Source organism: Archocentrus centrarchus, chromosome 15 (genome assembly GCF_007364275.1).
Source record: "Archocentrus centrarchus isolate MPI-CPG fArcCen1 chromosome 15, fArcCen1, whole genome shotgun sequence".
Classification (NCBI taxonomy): domain Eukaryota; kingdom Metazoa; phylum Chordata; class Actinopteri; order Cichliformes; family Cichlidae; genus Archocentrus; species Archocentrus centrarchus.
The window spans coordinates 14,313,270-14,329,017 of NC_044360.1; the positions used below are offsets into that span (position 1 = coordinate 14,313,270).

General features: G+C 39.0%; 1 protein-coding gene across 3 annotated transcripts in view; it reads right to left on the reverse strand.

Annotated features, from left to right (window-relative positions):
* The window catches only part of LOC115793314 (SH3 and PX domain-containing protein 2A), a 68,861-nt gene that overhangs the window by 36,783 nt on the left and 16,330 nt on the right, over nt 1-15,748 (reverse strand). For all 3 annotated transcript variants that reach the window (XM_030748236.1, XM_030748239.1, XM_030748238.1), the window contains exons 2-5: nt 14,788-14,868; nt 5,338-5,413; nt 4,312-4,388; nt 3,470-3,561 (exon numbers count right to left, since the gene is read on the reverse strand). In XM_030748236.1, the coding sequence (XP_030604096.1) occupies nt 3,470-3,561; nt 4,312-4,388; nt 5,338-5,413; nt 14,788-14,868 (326 nt within the window). The remainder of the gene's footprint in view (nt 1-3,469; nt 3,562-4,311; nt 4,389-5,337; nt 5,414-14,787; nt 14,869-15,748) is intronic.

The window sequence follows — 15,748 nt, forward strand, 5'->3', positions numbered from 1 at the left end:
TAAAAAAGGTAATGGTGAGGTTGATTCAAATCCTCACAAAAGCACACACACACACCACTGCAGTAAACCTCATGCATACTGGCCCAAATCTCCAACAAAGCTTGGCCATGATCACACACTGATGTCAGAGTAAAAGAATGTTAGTCTGACTGCATATCAACCACTAATAACTTTCCTTGTGGTGAAACAATGATGTCAAATTAAGACAAAAAAAAAAATAAGACTTAAAGATAAATACACTGTGTTCCAGTTCATTTTAAATGCATCACCTTTTGTTGTATTAATCATATTGTGTTATGTGTATGCATTCACAATGTAGGTACAAAAAGCAGGTTCCCACATGGGTTCTGGCTGACATTATTGTTAGGGTTTCAAATGTAACTATAATTAAGGTTACAGAAACCTCCAGGTAAAGGAGTTCAATCAGGACAACCTCTTCCAAAACTGCTTGCGTTTACATGCATGTACAGTATCTGGAACATTGTGTAAGTACATCAGGAAGAACGTGGCCCTAGATTTTACAACAATAACATATGTTTTGAATAGATGCTGCAGAAGTCATTGAAATTTCAACAAAATTCAACTATTTCACTCTTGAAAATGATTAAATGCACTCCTCCATGTGTCATGTGAATAAAGCTTTGAACTATTTAGCAAGTCCATGAACCACTAGAATGAAGTTAAGATGGAGGACTGACCTTCAAAGACAGACATCATTGAGGTTATTTATTTTCTGGCATGCCTGTTAGATTATTATTTTTTTTTTTTTTTTTATATTTGCCAACAGCCTTTGCGCATCACTGGCGTCATCTTGTTAATGATTACTTTGTAACTTCTATTACAAAATTTTCTTGGATACGATCAAAATTTGCAAGTGTTCCAGAACTGTTGTATGAGTCCAACCATCCATCCATCCATCCATCTGTCTATCTATCTCCTCATGACATAAATTTACTGGGACTTTCTTTTTTTTGGGAGGGGGGGGCATATTTCTGCACAGCTACCTGTATAGCTCAGTAGTGCAATGTAACTACTGCAGGCTGATGTAGGATGGGATATATGGTGAGTTTCATGTCTTTTTGATGACTTCTCATTTTGTACTGGACAATTTTGCTTTAAAAAGACAGTTTTAGCAGCAAATATCACCCTTTATAACTCTGCGTGCGTGCGTGCGTGTACGTGGGTGCGTGCGTGTGTGTGTGTTTTTAAGTCGAATCAGTATACTCTCCACCTGCGTTTTTAGTCAACAAAAAAGAATATATATTTAAAAGATGAGCTGGTATGGTTTAACCTGAGATTTTGCTTTATGAAAAGTAAAATGTTTCTTAAAATGGACATCATGGATACACATGCTTGTTTACTGGATGTAATTATACTTCTCAATACTCCCACAGATGCTGTCCTCAGAGCTGCAGATGGCTGAAAAGTGATCACAACAGTCTGGATATATCAATGCAGTTTCTGGATGTATCAGCTGTAGAGGACATATTTCCCTGTCGGGATTAATAAACTGAAATGCACTGCAGTCACACAGCAGATACAGCTTGTGGATACTTTTCAATAAACAAGCTAATACAAAGGCTGGCAGAGAATGTATTATATCTCAGCAAAACACCTTAAAGCTAACTGATGTCGAAAATGATGAGTAAAATTTCCACGTTTCAAACAGAAGAAACATCCGCTTTCAACTCTGCATAATTGTAAAACACTGCAGTGTTCAAAGGAAGATTGATGAGTAAAACTTTGCATTTTAATTTTATATTTAGCCACTGGCATTCATTCTTATAAAGAAAATCTAACTTCAAAATGTCTTCTGCATGTTTCTTATCACAAACTAATTTGGACCCCAGGATGTAAGATGATTTGTAAGACTACAAAAAACATGTTTTTATTATACAAATTTATAACATCTGTTTCTCTGAATTTGCCTCAAAGCTTCTCTGAAAGTTCTCCTTTCTTGTGAAATATACAGTGGCTCACAGCCATTAGGCTTCTGGAAATACTTTAAAAAGAGGATATCATAATTTGAATGAATTGGGAAAAGCATATTAAGAATCACTTTTGTTTAATCGATTTTAAATCACTCACTGCAATAATAGTTTTCAATGGTTTCCTAACAATCAAATATTCAGGAGCCTGAGAAGTATCACTATATTAGTTAATCCTAAGAGGCATAAGAAGAGACGAGATGAGTTCTTTCTGCTAAATTCACCTGCCTTTATGAACTGTCCAAATGGTCAAACACAGCTGTTTTATACAGAGTGTCTTTTCTGTAAGCATTACAAGCTGTACTTTACTTTATTTAACCACTATACATTTATTCATCAATATAAATCTAAAAACCCAATCAGAAACTAAAAGAGTGAGGCATGCAGTTATGTAAACACATACACACACACCCTCTGCTTCATGTTAATGTGATACCATCTTTCATTCACTCAAAGTCTATAGCAACATCTTTTAATTTTAAGGCAAACATGTGGCTCCCTCTTGTGATGAAGCAAAATCATACTTGTTTATTTCTCCTTCTGTGCAGTGACCACTGCTTAACATTAGATGGCAGTAGCATTTATTGAGGCTGTTTGCAGGGCACGTTTGAACCATGTGGGAGAAAATGTTGTGATTAAGACAATTTGGGGGGGGGGGGGGGGGGGGGGGGGGGGGGGTTGACTGGATCCATTTTAACTGCTTTTATGATCTCTTTGCATTTTATTTCAGCATGAATGAACTCCTTTAAAACTTGCAGGAAAAGTTTTCGGTTTCAGATTAAATGAACACACACACACACACACACACACACACACACACACACACACCGGTAGTGAATGACAATTTGGTTGTTGTGGCTATTAGACCTCAATATATCAATTTATAGGACACTGGACTGTCTCTGAGACAGAGGGGAGGCTTTTCACTGTGAAGTGACATTAACATAGCAGTATTAGAGGGTAGAGGTGATGGGCCTGGTACATTAAATACACTGTTGATAAAATAATTAATTGATCATTAATATCCCAGACATACAATTGAGCATAAATCTAATGGAAAGAACAGAATTTAGGCAATGAGTAATACTGCAGCCAGGCTGAAATCACTCCCACTCTGACTTTGAACTGAGTATGATAAATGACTCGCGTGAGAGCCTTATCTGCCCTGAGACTTGAACTCGGCCTCGCTGTCATGACACCACTGAGCTTTCCCCCGTGTGTTCTGGCATCAGGTGTCACCTTCAAGAAATCATCATTAATAAAAAGCGGGGCTTCTCAACCAGGATCAATCAATCATCACTGACAAAGCAAAGCCTCTGGATCAGGATGGGTCAACACGAATTAAAGACACACACATTCAGTTTGCTGCTGTATTCAATGATCACAACCCACCAGAGGGCAATGTTTGGTATCTAAGAGTTCATGTAACAGACGATGTTAATGCTCAATATGATTTCCAGCACATAGTTATAGTTACTCACTCTGTGGGAGGGTTGAGGTCCTCTGACTTGGTCTCAAAGAACTGAAGGACCTCCTCACTTTGGGAAATGTGGGTGGGAAGTTTCATCAGAGCCTAGGAAAGAGAAGGGAGAAAACTACTGATTGCAACAACAGCGTAAAAGTGCGTCAGTTTGGACTGAATGTCAGTGAGTAACTGGTTTATAATACTTAGTCACTGCCCAGTCAGATGAGGAGACCAGGATGTAGAGGGGGTGGAGGGGAAGGAAGAAGGCTCTGACCCAAGAGAGGGGGTTAAAACAAAGAAGAACACAGATCTCAACTTGACCGAAATTCAAAAGACTCCCTAATGTAAACTGTATTTACAGGAAAGCTTTGTGCGACAAATCTGGTTCAGTTCCACCAAATAAGAAACTGCTGCCACACTCAGCAGCACACCTGCCCCACATTCCCTTCTGTGGGTTAATGAACATAAGAGGGTCAGGTAGCCATCGGCACTCATTGCTACAATTAAAGTCTGCTGATTCATTCTTAGTCCCTCTTTTGTTTTTAGCCCTGTGTGCCCTTGTTTCCCTTGTTTCCTTTATATGCTGCCTATTTACATGGGTGACAGGAAATGACCAGTGCACATTAGAGTGGCTGCTTTCCTGTTGAGGCTGGTGGGGGAAGATAAATGTTGAGGCCTGCCTTGAAAATACTGTGGTAAATGTTCAGCGGGTAGCACACTGACAGAGATAGAAGTGTGCTTCCACTAACATATAAATGAAAAATGAGTGGTCTCTTCAATATGAGCTGTATTGTGCTGCACACAAGTTGAGAAAATCCACCTTTGGAAACACTGTGAGACATGCAGCCTTTGTCTTACTTTGCAGTAATTATCCAGGTGCTTCAGCCTTTTGACGGCTACATCTCTTATGTGGCTGCGGCGAAATAAGACTTTACCTGAGGAAAAACAGAGCACAGTCAGGTGTACATACAAGCATCCAAAAAACTTAAAAATGCTACAATTTCTGGTCATCACAAACTTAAAGTCTTGCTATGGGTTAGGCCAGGGGTGGGCAACTCCAGGCCTCGAGGGCCGGTGTCCTGCAGGTTTTAGATGTGTTCCTGATCCAACACACCTGAATCACATATAAAAGTCATTAGCAGGACTCTGGAGAACTTGACTGCATACTGATGGGGTAATTCAGCCATTTGAATCAGGTGTGTTGGATCAGGAACACATCTAAAACCTGCAGGACACCGGCCCTCGAGGCCTGGAGTTGCCCACCCCTGAGTTAGGCATTTATTTAAAAAAAAAAAAAACAAGCACTGTCCCTTTTTCAGCTCAGTGGATTCAGCTGGTATTGCCGCTGGGATATAAACTTCCTACCAACATATGGAAAACTTCTCTAAAGCTGATTGCTCTCAACTAGCGGCAGTAATAGGAGCCCACTGGAACCACTCTTCCGTTTTTCCCTATTTCCCAATTTCTAACTCTTATGAGATTGATATTGGTGTCTAATGGCAAGAAGCCCGCTAAATAGTGAAATCATGCAAACCATTTTCTGTGTGTAAAGAATACAGTTCACGCCATGGTGTGCTTACAGAGACTCGAGCAGTACAGCTTGTCTAACAAAGGATCTCTTCACTGCTCTCCTCTGCTCTGGCTCACAATGAGTTTATCAGATTAGACAAATCCCTCTCTGCTAGCCTCCTACTGAGATGGCTGACCACAAATTGATTTAGCCTGGGTGGAGAATGGAAGCTAATAAAACAAAGCAATGTGGTAGGCGATGCTATGGAGTGTGTAGGAGTAACAACAAAATGTCTGACAAGACTTGAACACTGTGGTCTCTAAAACTGATGGTAATACTGACAGGGCTGAGTGTGTGCGCATTGAGTTTATTACCTGGCAAAAAAGGAATTATTCTCTTTTTCGGGTCTTTCTGTCCTCCATCAATTGGAAATTTGTCGAGGATTCGCATCTGCAAAAGAGAGGAAAATAAATAAAAAAGGAAAGGGTGACAAACAGTTGTGAAGCAAACCAAAATCCTTTCTAATACAACAAAGAGATGAACTAAAGGCAAGCAATTATTATCAAGCAAACGTTTGATGGCAAAATCACACAAACTGTCTATTATCTATCAGGAGTTAATCAGAGTTCAAAGTGGAGTAATCTGTGATGAGAATACATAAAAAAGGGGGGTTGAAAATTCTCCAGCAACAATTGACCCTCTTGTAACAGTACATGAGTTCAACACAGGGCGTAATTACATATCATCTGAAAAAGGACTTCAAGTGCAAACTGACTCACTTTGATCGCTGGGGCAGCAGGCAAGGTTACATCACCCTCTTATCTGACAAACCCCGCACAAGGAAACCACTTAAGGAGCTTAAAAAGCCATCAGGGTGCATAACAGGCACTTTGATGTTGACACTTGACACAGATGTCCATTTAAAGGATCGATCTCTTGAGAGATTAAATAGGGAGCTAAACAGAGCTAAACAATGAAAGATGCAAAGCAAGCTCAGTCAACTCTTTTATGATGCAGATTTCCTTCAAAGTATAGCAGTCCATAACGGTTTCAGCATGTGTTTACTTAGATATGCATATTTTATAGGTGTGGCTATAGGCGCGGTATTTGATGATATTTTGATTAGTACTGAAAAGAAGATAAATTCCTACAGTCAGATCCATAGTTTGTTGGATAACTGCACAGTTTTTGTTGCTTTGCCTCTGTACAGCATTTAAAATGAAACAATCAAGATGTGATTGAATTGCAGATTTTCGGCTTTAATTCAAGGGGTTTTATAAAAAGTTTGCATTAACTGTTTAGGATTTATAGCCATTTTTATACATAGGGCCCCATTTTCAGATGGTCAAAATTAATTGGCCAAACTAACATAACTTTAAATGTAAGGATTGTTTTTAATATTTGAATAAAAATCCTTTGCAGTCAGTGACTGCCTGAAGTCTAGAAGCCATGGACATCACCACATGCTGTGTTTCCTCCTTTGAGATGCTCTGCTAGCTCTTTACTACAGCTGCCTTCACTTGCTGCTTGTTTGTGGGTCTTTCTACATTCAGTTTTGTAGTTAATAACTGAAAAGCATGCCCTACAGGGCTGAGATCAGGTGACTGACTTCTCTTCTTGAAGAGAAACTATTGGGTTGCTTTTGCAGTATGCTTTGGGTCATTATCTATTTGCACTGTGAAGTGCTAGCCAATCAGTGTTTTGGTCAGCATTTCAGCCAGCATTTGGTTGAAGCTGGGTAGTAAGTAATGGTAAGTAATGGCCCTGTACACTTCAGAATTCATCGTGCTACTTCTATCAGCAATCACATCATCAACAAACACTTGTGACCTGGTTGTACTGGCAGCCACACATGCCCATGTCATAACACTGCATCCACCATGATTTGGTATGTTTTGGATCATGAGCAGTTTCTTTCCATCTCCATATTTTTCTCTTCTTATCATTCTGGTACACGTTAATCTGTCCAAAGAATTTTTATTCCGAGCTGTGCAGGCTACCTCCTCGATTTATTGACTTGTTTAAATGTTGTGAAGTTATTTTTCTTAATCACGGAAATAACTCTCTCATCATGCACTTTGTATTCTGTAATCTTTTAGGCCTTAGTGTTTCTGAGCTAGCCAGTGCATTCATTACTTAAAATAATGTAGCAGTTTGTTAATTTGGCCATCTCTCCGATAGATTTATTTTGGTTTTCATGGAAACATCTCTTTGGTCTCCATATTTAAAATTACAGTGAAAAGCTACAAATATAAATTCAACCATCTGAGTCAACTTCAGATTTATCATGAAGTAACAAGAGAACAGGCCTCACCTGGCCATGTCAGTCAACTACACAGTTGCTTTAGAGTCTCTTCAACTCTAAACAGTTAATGCAAAATATATGTAAAAACCCTTTAATTAAACCTGAAGGTCTGCACTTCAACCACATCTTGATTAAAATCCACTGTGGTGATGTACTGCAGTAAAATTAGACAAACTTGTCTTTATCCAACAAATTATGGGCCTAACTGCAGTTTCGACATTGTATTCGCATGACAGCATCTTACAGTAACAGGTTTATGATCGAGATCTAGCCACGCCTTTTTTTTTTTCCATCCTCTCTTGCCTCGTTCCAGATGTGCTTTGTTAAACAGTAAATGCTGTGATCGTCAAGCTGGAACGCACTCAAGTGGGAGGAGAAGGAGAATAAGAGACAAGTCTCAGTCTAAACTGAAACAAAAAGAAACCAGGTGGACAAACAGAATCAGGCTTGGAGGGTAAAGTTGGATCCAGTCTGTCTGGGTTTGTGGGAGTTGTTTGTAGGACTTGTGCAGTAAGAGGTGGTTTGGTTTTCCATGTTGTGGTTCTATCGTTTCCACTCTAATCTGCTGCCTTTGCTGAATCTAAAAATTTCTCTCAGGGCACAGCATATCCCCCAAATCACCCCCCCCCCCCCCCCCCCCCCCCCTCACCTCCCAAACTAAAGACAGCTAACGAGAAATGGTTTCCTTTGAAATTGACAGTCATCGTTATTGTGTTTTAAGGGCAAAGCAAAGTGCTGAGTATAAAGAACAGTCCTGGTTAACCACACCTGCACACAAGCATGGTAAGATTTCTGATCTTACAATGATTATAGTCTTATGCTCCTAAAACTGAGAAGGCAAGGCATCAAATATGTATATAAACCAGACTGTTTTTTTTAGGATACTGTGGCAATAACATAACTTTACAGGCCAGGCTGTAATTTCCCAAAAATCCCAGTAGTTATAACAACCGTATTGTTTTTTTGATACACAAAGCTGAGCACTCATCATGTTATCAGGCTTACAGCTGGATGTAGCCACGTACTCCCTCTAACACAAGAGTATTCACTCAACACCTCAAAAAAGATGCCTCACTTAAGAGAGGCTTCTCATTTGGGAGTGAGGATGACATCACCGCCGGGAACCTGCGTGGCTATAATCACATGCTCCACGGGACAACCTGGAACAAAACTCTGACTGAAAACACGAATCACTTTGTATACCTTTAATTCAGAGGCTTCGGGGAGCAGAGATGGTGTAATGAATCTATATTTCCCTCCTACACTCTGCCCAGGAAACTGCAGTGTATTAAGTTGTAGTGTTACCACTGGGGAATGTCCATGCAGCAACAGGTGCTATGATGTAATCACATTTCCTGTCTTTTTCCACACAGTTGGTAATCAGTGTTGTGAATAAATGCCAGAGGAAGGAATTGCAATAAACAGTCAATCATCAAACATATCTTTATTTTGGCACAATGATGTGAATTATGGTGACAGGAAAAACTCTTAACAGCTTCTGTAAACTGTAATGATAATCTCTTGAGCCATTTAAAATTAACTGCGCTCACAGGAGAAAGGAGGGAGGAACCGACACGGAGACCGAGCTGTAACAGAAGACAAAGAAACTGTTCTGAGAGAGGGGGAGTTTGGAGGAATGTCTGAGTGGGAAAAACAATCTGATTCCATCTCTGGGTTGTGTCTTGACATCTTCTTATCAGTTGTTTACTGCAGCAAAATCACTGTGCAACTTCCCTTTAGATATATTTACTTAGGATAATCACATTATCTGCTGCGTATCATTCCAAAACTTGAAGTGTCAAAGTTATCAGAAAGAGGAGATGGAAAGACTGGAAAATATTCAGATTTTACTTGTTATTCTGTAACTATTCTGTATGTGCTCAATTTAATACAGTCACATAAAAGAAAGTTTTCACAGGACTCTAAGCAGTCACACATTTTATTTCACAACATGATGCATTATGGCTGAACACTTCGATCCATTTTTATCTCATTTGTCCAAAGGACATTGTTGCAGAATTCTTGTGGTTTGTTTAGATGTAACTTTGCAAACCTAAGCCATGCTGCCGTGTTCTTTTTAGAGAGAAGAGGCTTTCTACTGGCAAGCCTTCCAACCAAGCTACATTTGTTCCTTTTCTAATTGTACTGTTGTGAACTTTAACATTTAACATGCTAACTGAGGCCAGTAGAGTCTCAGATGTAGCTCTTGGGTTTGCGGTTTCTCTGAGCGGTGCAGGGTTTGACCTTAAGGTAAATTTGCTGGGATGTCCACTCCTGGGTAGATTGTGCTAACACAGCAAACTGCCAAAACGTCTGCTTTTATTGAGGAGGTCACACTTGCTGATGATCAATTAATCAATTAAGTGCATTATTGCATTAATACAATTACCCTCTTTATCCCTATGGAAACAGTAAGGGTATACTTGAAACTTTATTTTTCACGACTATGTTTATTTTTTTTTCACTGAATGAAATTTATATAATAAAGCATATTTATCAGTCATATGCGCTAGGGTTTAATCCCGAGATCCGGGATTCCCGGGAAATGCAATCAGAACCATTTCCCGTTTCCCGGGAAACGTTAGACGGGAAACCGGGAAAAAAGTCGCGCGCGTCGATTTGACTTTCAGAAAGAAAAGAAAGCTTCAGAATGTTAAATTTAAGGAAATGTTGAGAGAAGGGTTCGTTTAATGCGAAAAGCATTACTCTTCATTTCAGGCATGTTCAGCCTCCGTTTAAGGCTTCAGCTTCATCTCAAGCGTTTTAATAGAGGTATTACACAGTTGTGCTTTTTTCCTCTTTAATTTGTTGAAATCGTAGGCAATGTGTTTACCCTAAGGTATTTTGTATTATATAATTTTATATTATTATATATTGTTATATTGCATTATATAGCCTATAAAATATGCCTGCCCTGAACAATAAAGAAATATCTGTTTAACTTCGAGTGTTTCTTTTCCTCGTTTGCAGCCGCTTACTAACAATCATGAATTAGGATACGGGCCTAATGTGTGAAGAAATTATCATGAAATAGATTGCTTTAACATATTTCGCTTTTAAAATGGAGTTGAGTAAAATGTATATTTTTTTAGGCTATAAGGATTGGCCAGTTTTTCAATAGACGATTCACAGCGAACCTACTTTAACCCTCAGACACGGTGTTATAAATTTGCTGTTGCCAGAATGGCAATGACCAAGTCGTAGTGCATTACTCAAGGCCCTGTGTTATGCCATATTATAGTGTAGTACGGTAGTTAACTTTTCAATGACTATTACAGCGTTCCACTGGTGGAGATATAGCCCAACAGATGTCGCCACGACAGCGTGGCTGAGCCTTTATCAATGCTGTGGAGATGAACCGTATTGTTTTGCACCAGCAGTTGTAAAATATCTTGGTATAATTCCATGTACAATGGAGGAATATTCGAATTATATTTTTTAAGGGAGTGTTGAGGAACGATACAACACCGCATAGCTCGAGCACTCGAATGTCGAGATGTAGGTTTTATTGCGTTAATCAAGCCGACGTTACCCCCTACTGGGCATAACAGGACATAGCTGGAAAGCTACCTCTACAATATCAGAATAGGTTAAGGCCGACACAGGCTACAGAAGGCCTAATTAAAATAAAAAAATAAATAAACTTTTTCCCGGGATTCCCGGGAAATGGCTCTTCATTTCCCGGGATTTGATCCATGTCATTTTCGGGAAAAATATTAAACCCTAATATGCGCTTTAGCTCCAGAAGGAGCAGCATGAAATCTGATGAATTGTCTGAAATTACATAGTTGCTGGTTCAGGCTGAAGACCACAACTTTGCAGATAAAAAAAAAAAAGGCTCGTGTCGAAGGCTCGTGCCAAAAGAGATTCAGTTTCCATCAACTCGCTTGCTTACATACCCAAAAATGTTTTGGTTTCTTTAGGTAATTCCTGCTTCATGACAACTATCAGAACTCATTTGCTTTAATTGTTTTAAGACCTAACATTATATACAGTATTACTTGGGGTGTGGCTGTTCTGAGTGACAGGTGTGCCAGCAGTTATGGTTTTAGCCTGTAGCTGTTTGCTAGGTTTAAACTCTGCTGATTCAAGTCAATAAACAGAACCTCCAGACCGTCTGTGTGGTGTCAGTGCTATTTGGAGTATTTTCAAAGCAATTATCTAGCAAACAGCATAGCTTGCTGTGTAGTTAATCATAATAACAGGCCATCAAAGAGGTCTGGACTGAGGGAAAGTATTTTATTTGCATTTTGCTATTAATTAGAAGGTCCCTGCGTTACACATACAGTCTGTATCTCATTAAACAAGCTTGCTAATATAGCTCCAAAAAATAATAATAATAATAACACAGTGATAGCCATAATAATGCATGACATCATGGTGCCTCTCAGCCTTTTCCAAATTTTAGTTTTAATTAATCTAATTAATCTAGTTCCACGTTTGATTGTGTTCAGCTTTTCCTTGTATCCTGTGTTTCCTTGTCCTTTTTCTACCTGGTGTTGCTCAGTTATTGTAACTTCCCATTTTTTGTGTTATAATAGACAGGATAAGCTACATTAACAACTGCTAACATACCATTTCCAAATCTCTAACTCCAAAAGCCCAATTTCATGGTGCAGTCTTGGTAATCAGAAGAGAGAAGAAAGTGAAATAAAGATAAAAAGATGCAACTCTTGTTATTATGCTGTAGGACTACAATGGTAAATCAGTGCAGTAGCCTTTTAAATAAACTTCAACTGGAGGTCATTCTCAACCACCATTTTTCTCTCCATATGTCTGCAAAGCAGTACATGTTTGATAAGAGTTTTGGGGGAAAAATAACCTTTCAAATCCTTTTAAAGTCCTGATTTGTGTCAAGAATGTAGGCCAGAGAAATTATAACGCAGACAGGGCAGAGCTCAGTGCTGGTCTTTTGGAGAGCTTTCTGTCCAAAAGGAAATCAAGCCAGCTTGCACACGCCACAATCCCCCCTGAGGAATGCTGTGACCCATGTGACCTGTTCAGTGTGGTTTAAGGGTGTGTGTGTGTGTGGGGGGGGGCACACTCACTTGACACACTGACCAAATCTGCTCACGTCAAACATGTGCAGGTCAAAAACATTTCCTTTTGACAGCAGAAATGGAGCTTGATGAAATTCAGAGTCAGCACTCCTCTAGTATGGAAACAAATGTCTCTAAAACAAGAAATCAATGTGCTTAACTCTGCACATGCATTACAAAGAGTGCACTTCACTTTAGGTCAGCAGAAAAGACAAAAGGGGGGAGGAATCAGATAAAAAGGAGAGGGGATCCTGGTAATTTATGATAATTGCTCCCCAAAGGAGCAGTTATGAACTATCTGAAGTGCACTGGAGAGGTTTGAAACTTTAGCAGTGAGTGCATTTTTGGACGTCAACTTGGCAATAAAAAAGGAATACTTCATCTTTAAAAGACAAACAGCTTGCAGATGACAATGATTTTTATATAGCCAGCTTTATAGTGCTGGTGCGACGTTAGACATAATACGAAGGATTGCTTAAAAGGCATTTCTTGTTCTGTAACCTTATTTAGCTTTTCATCTTGAATTCATAGTTATCTGATGAGCTCATGGTCACATTTGGCCTACAGTGTCAAATGCATTTTTTTTCTCCTTCTTTCAGCTTTTTGTGAACATAAAACATGCATTTGTGCTACAAAGAGAGGCAACTGTGAAGGGTTTGGAAAAGATTGTAGGTGTCAGTTGGCAGGCAAACAAAACTAAACAAAAGCTCAAATTTACTTGAGAACTGAGCATTTGAAAACTGAGATGATAAGAAAACCCTTTTTGCTCCAAATTATTGAATGACAGGCATCACAGGCACACAATAGCTGCCTTCTCTAAAATGCCAATGGAAGCATCTTGCAATCTTAAAAATTATAGTTCCTATAAGGACTAAAATGCCTTCTCCCAAACCGTTTTGTATTGACAGCTGCAGATTGTTGTTCTTCACGATTACCACAGCCAGACAAACACACCCCGGCAGCAGGGATCTGTGCACAAGACTAATGTTTACAGAGACAGGAGAGAAGCTCTGTTTCAGGGCAGACTTTTCCTGGCTATTAGCAAGAGACAAGAGAACAAAGGGTTTCCTACAGCCAGCCCACCAGAGAGGACTCGATAAGGTATGCACTCATTTAGGGTTTAACCCCTGACAGTATTGTTTTGACTAGTTAGGTTATATGCTTTCTAACAAAAAAGGTATAGGCAGATACAAACCCAATTCCAAAAAAGTTGGGACACTGTGTACAACAGAATGCACTGTTTTACTATTAAATGAAAAATATTAACTCATTTTGAGCAACATGTGGTACATAAGTGGTACTAAAAAGAAACGGCTAAAGGAACATTTTGCCACTAATTGGGTTAATTTGCAACAGGTCAGTAACATAATTGGGCATAAAAAGAGCATCTTAGAGAGGCAGAAGTTAAGATGGGCAGAGGTTCACCAGCCTGCAAGAAACTGCTTCTACAAATTGTAGAACAATTTCAGAATAATGTTTCTCAACATAAAATTGCAAAGACTTTTAATATCTCAACATCTAGAGTACATACTGTTATCAAAAGATTTAGAGAAACAGATGGTTTGGGGGTGCAGTGACTATGGAATTGGCACTTTGCACATCTGGAAAGGAACCATCAATGTGGAAAGGCATATGCAGGTTTTAGAGCAACATATGCTACCATCCAGAAGAAGGCCTAGCATATTCAGCAAGATGACACTAAAATGCCTACTGAAGCTATTAAAACCACATAGCTTCATAGCAGAAGAGTCACTGTCTGCAGTCCAGCTCAGTCACCAATTAAAAGATTTTGTCACATAATGAACCAAAAAATACAACAAAGAAGATCCAGGACTGTTGAGCAGCTAGAATCCTATATCAGACAAGAAGTGGACACCACTCGACTCCAAGAAGTTCAGCAGCTGTCTGCTCAGTTGTTAGAAAAGAAGAAGGGGTGCTACACAGTGATAAACATAGCCCTGTCCCAGAATTTTTCTTAAAATGGCACATTTTCTCAGTTTAAATATTTGATATTTTCTATGTTCTATTGTGAGTAAAATATGGGTTTATAAGGTTTGCAAATCATTGCATTCTGTTTCAATTTAAATTTGCACATTTTTTAAAACTTTTTTGTAATTGGGTTTGTACTTCACTGCTACTGCATCCTTTAAAAGAGCATAAGAAGTTTGCCCCATACTGCCTTCTGCATCTGAGGTCATGTTTTTTCCTGCATCTGGTGACTGGATTTCCCCTGTTTTCCTATTTCCTAGCAGTTTCCTTAAATAAGACCTTTCACTAAGCAGCAGCTCAACAGAAAGACATGAATGAAATGTCAAAGTGACCTCACAGAGTTTAATACAGCAATACAATATAAGCCAAATTAATACATAAGATATATTAATGCCATTCTTAACAGAAAACATAGACCTTTTGAGTAACTGCCTGTGCAACTATGAATTCAATTTGTAAAATTATTTTGTAATTGCTGCAGTGCAACGTACCTGTAGGTCAAAGAATTTGCTGTATCTCCTGTAGATGACATGGGAAGCGGAGTCTGAGTAAGTGACATTGATAAGGTACACCTAGAGAGGAAAAGCACAAACAAAAGAAGTCCATTAGGAACAGTATCACTTTGTCAAAGACATCATGGCACCGCTTTACCCCTTCTGACTTTACTTCAAAAGATCGTCAAAGGTCAAATAAACTCATTAAGTTCCTCTGTTTCAGCCACACATTGGAAAGCCATCAGGGGGTCAATGAGAGGGCCAATAGATTTTAAGCATTATGTTATTAAAAGCATGCAGATTGAATTACTCTTGTGTTTTTAAGTGCAGCTGATTGAATGCAGCAGGTTCAAATATTTCACAAGTACAAATTCTGAATGTATTGGTTTATTGGGTTAATAAAGGCAGTAAGGCTGTCTTTTCATAGCATTTCTTGTTATTCTGTTTGCTGGACATCAATATCACATTCTCTTTCGCTCTTTATTATTAATTGTTGTGTTGTACATTACCAATGTCAACACAGGATCACTGTTTTAAGAAAAAAATATGTTTTTATTGCATCAACCTCCTCCAGTTTTACCACCACAAAAGATAACAAGGAAAGGAAGTGCTTACTCATACTAAAGCTCAAACAGGAGTATCCTTTCCTTGGCAGACATCAGTCATTTACGAAACGCTCTTTGGCATTTTTCCCAAAATAAAGGCTTTATTTATCTCAACAATAAGGACCCCAAAACAATTGAGCACACCCTGAAGTTCGGAAACAGATGTCTATACCTAATACATTTCCATCTAAACCCATGACACAGAGTGCTTACAAAAGCATAATTTACACATATGGTGGAAAGCTGCAAGGGGGCATCAGTTACTAGTTTGACGTGAAGTCTTCTTTCTGCAAACTGTTTATTACAAAAGAGTTTTCCAGCAGCTCACTAATTAGATACAGACAGCCTGACCA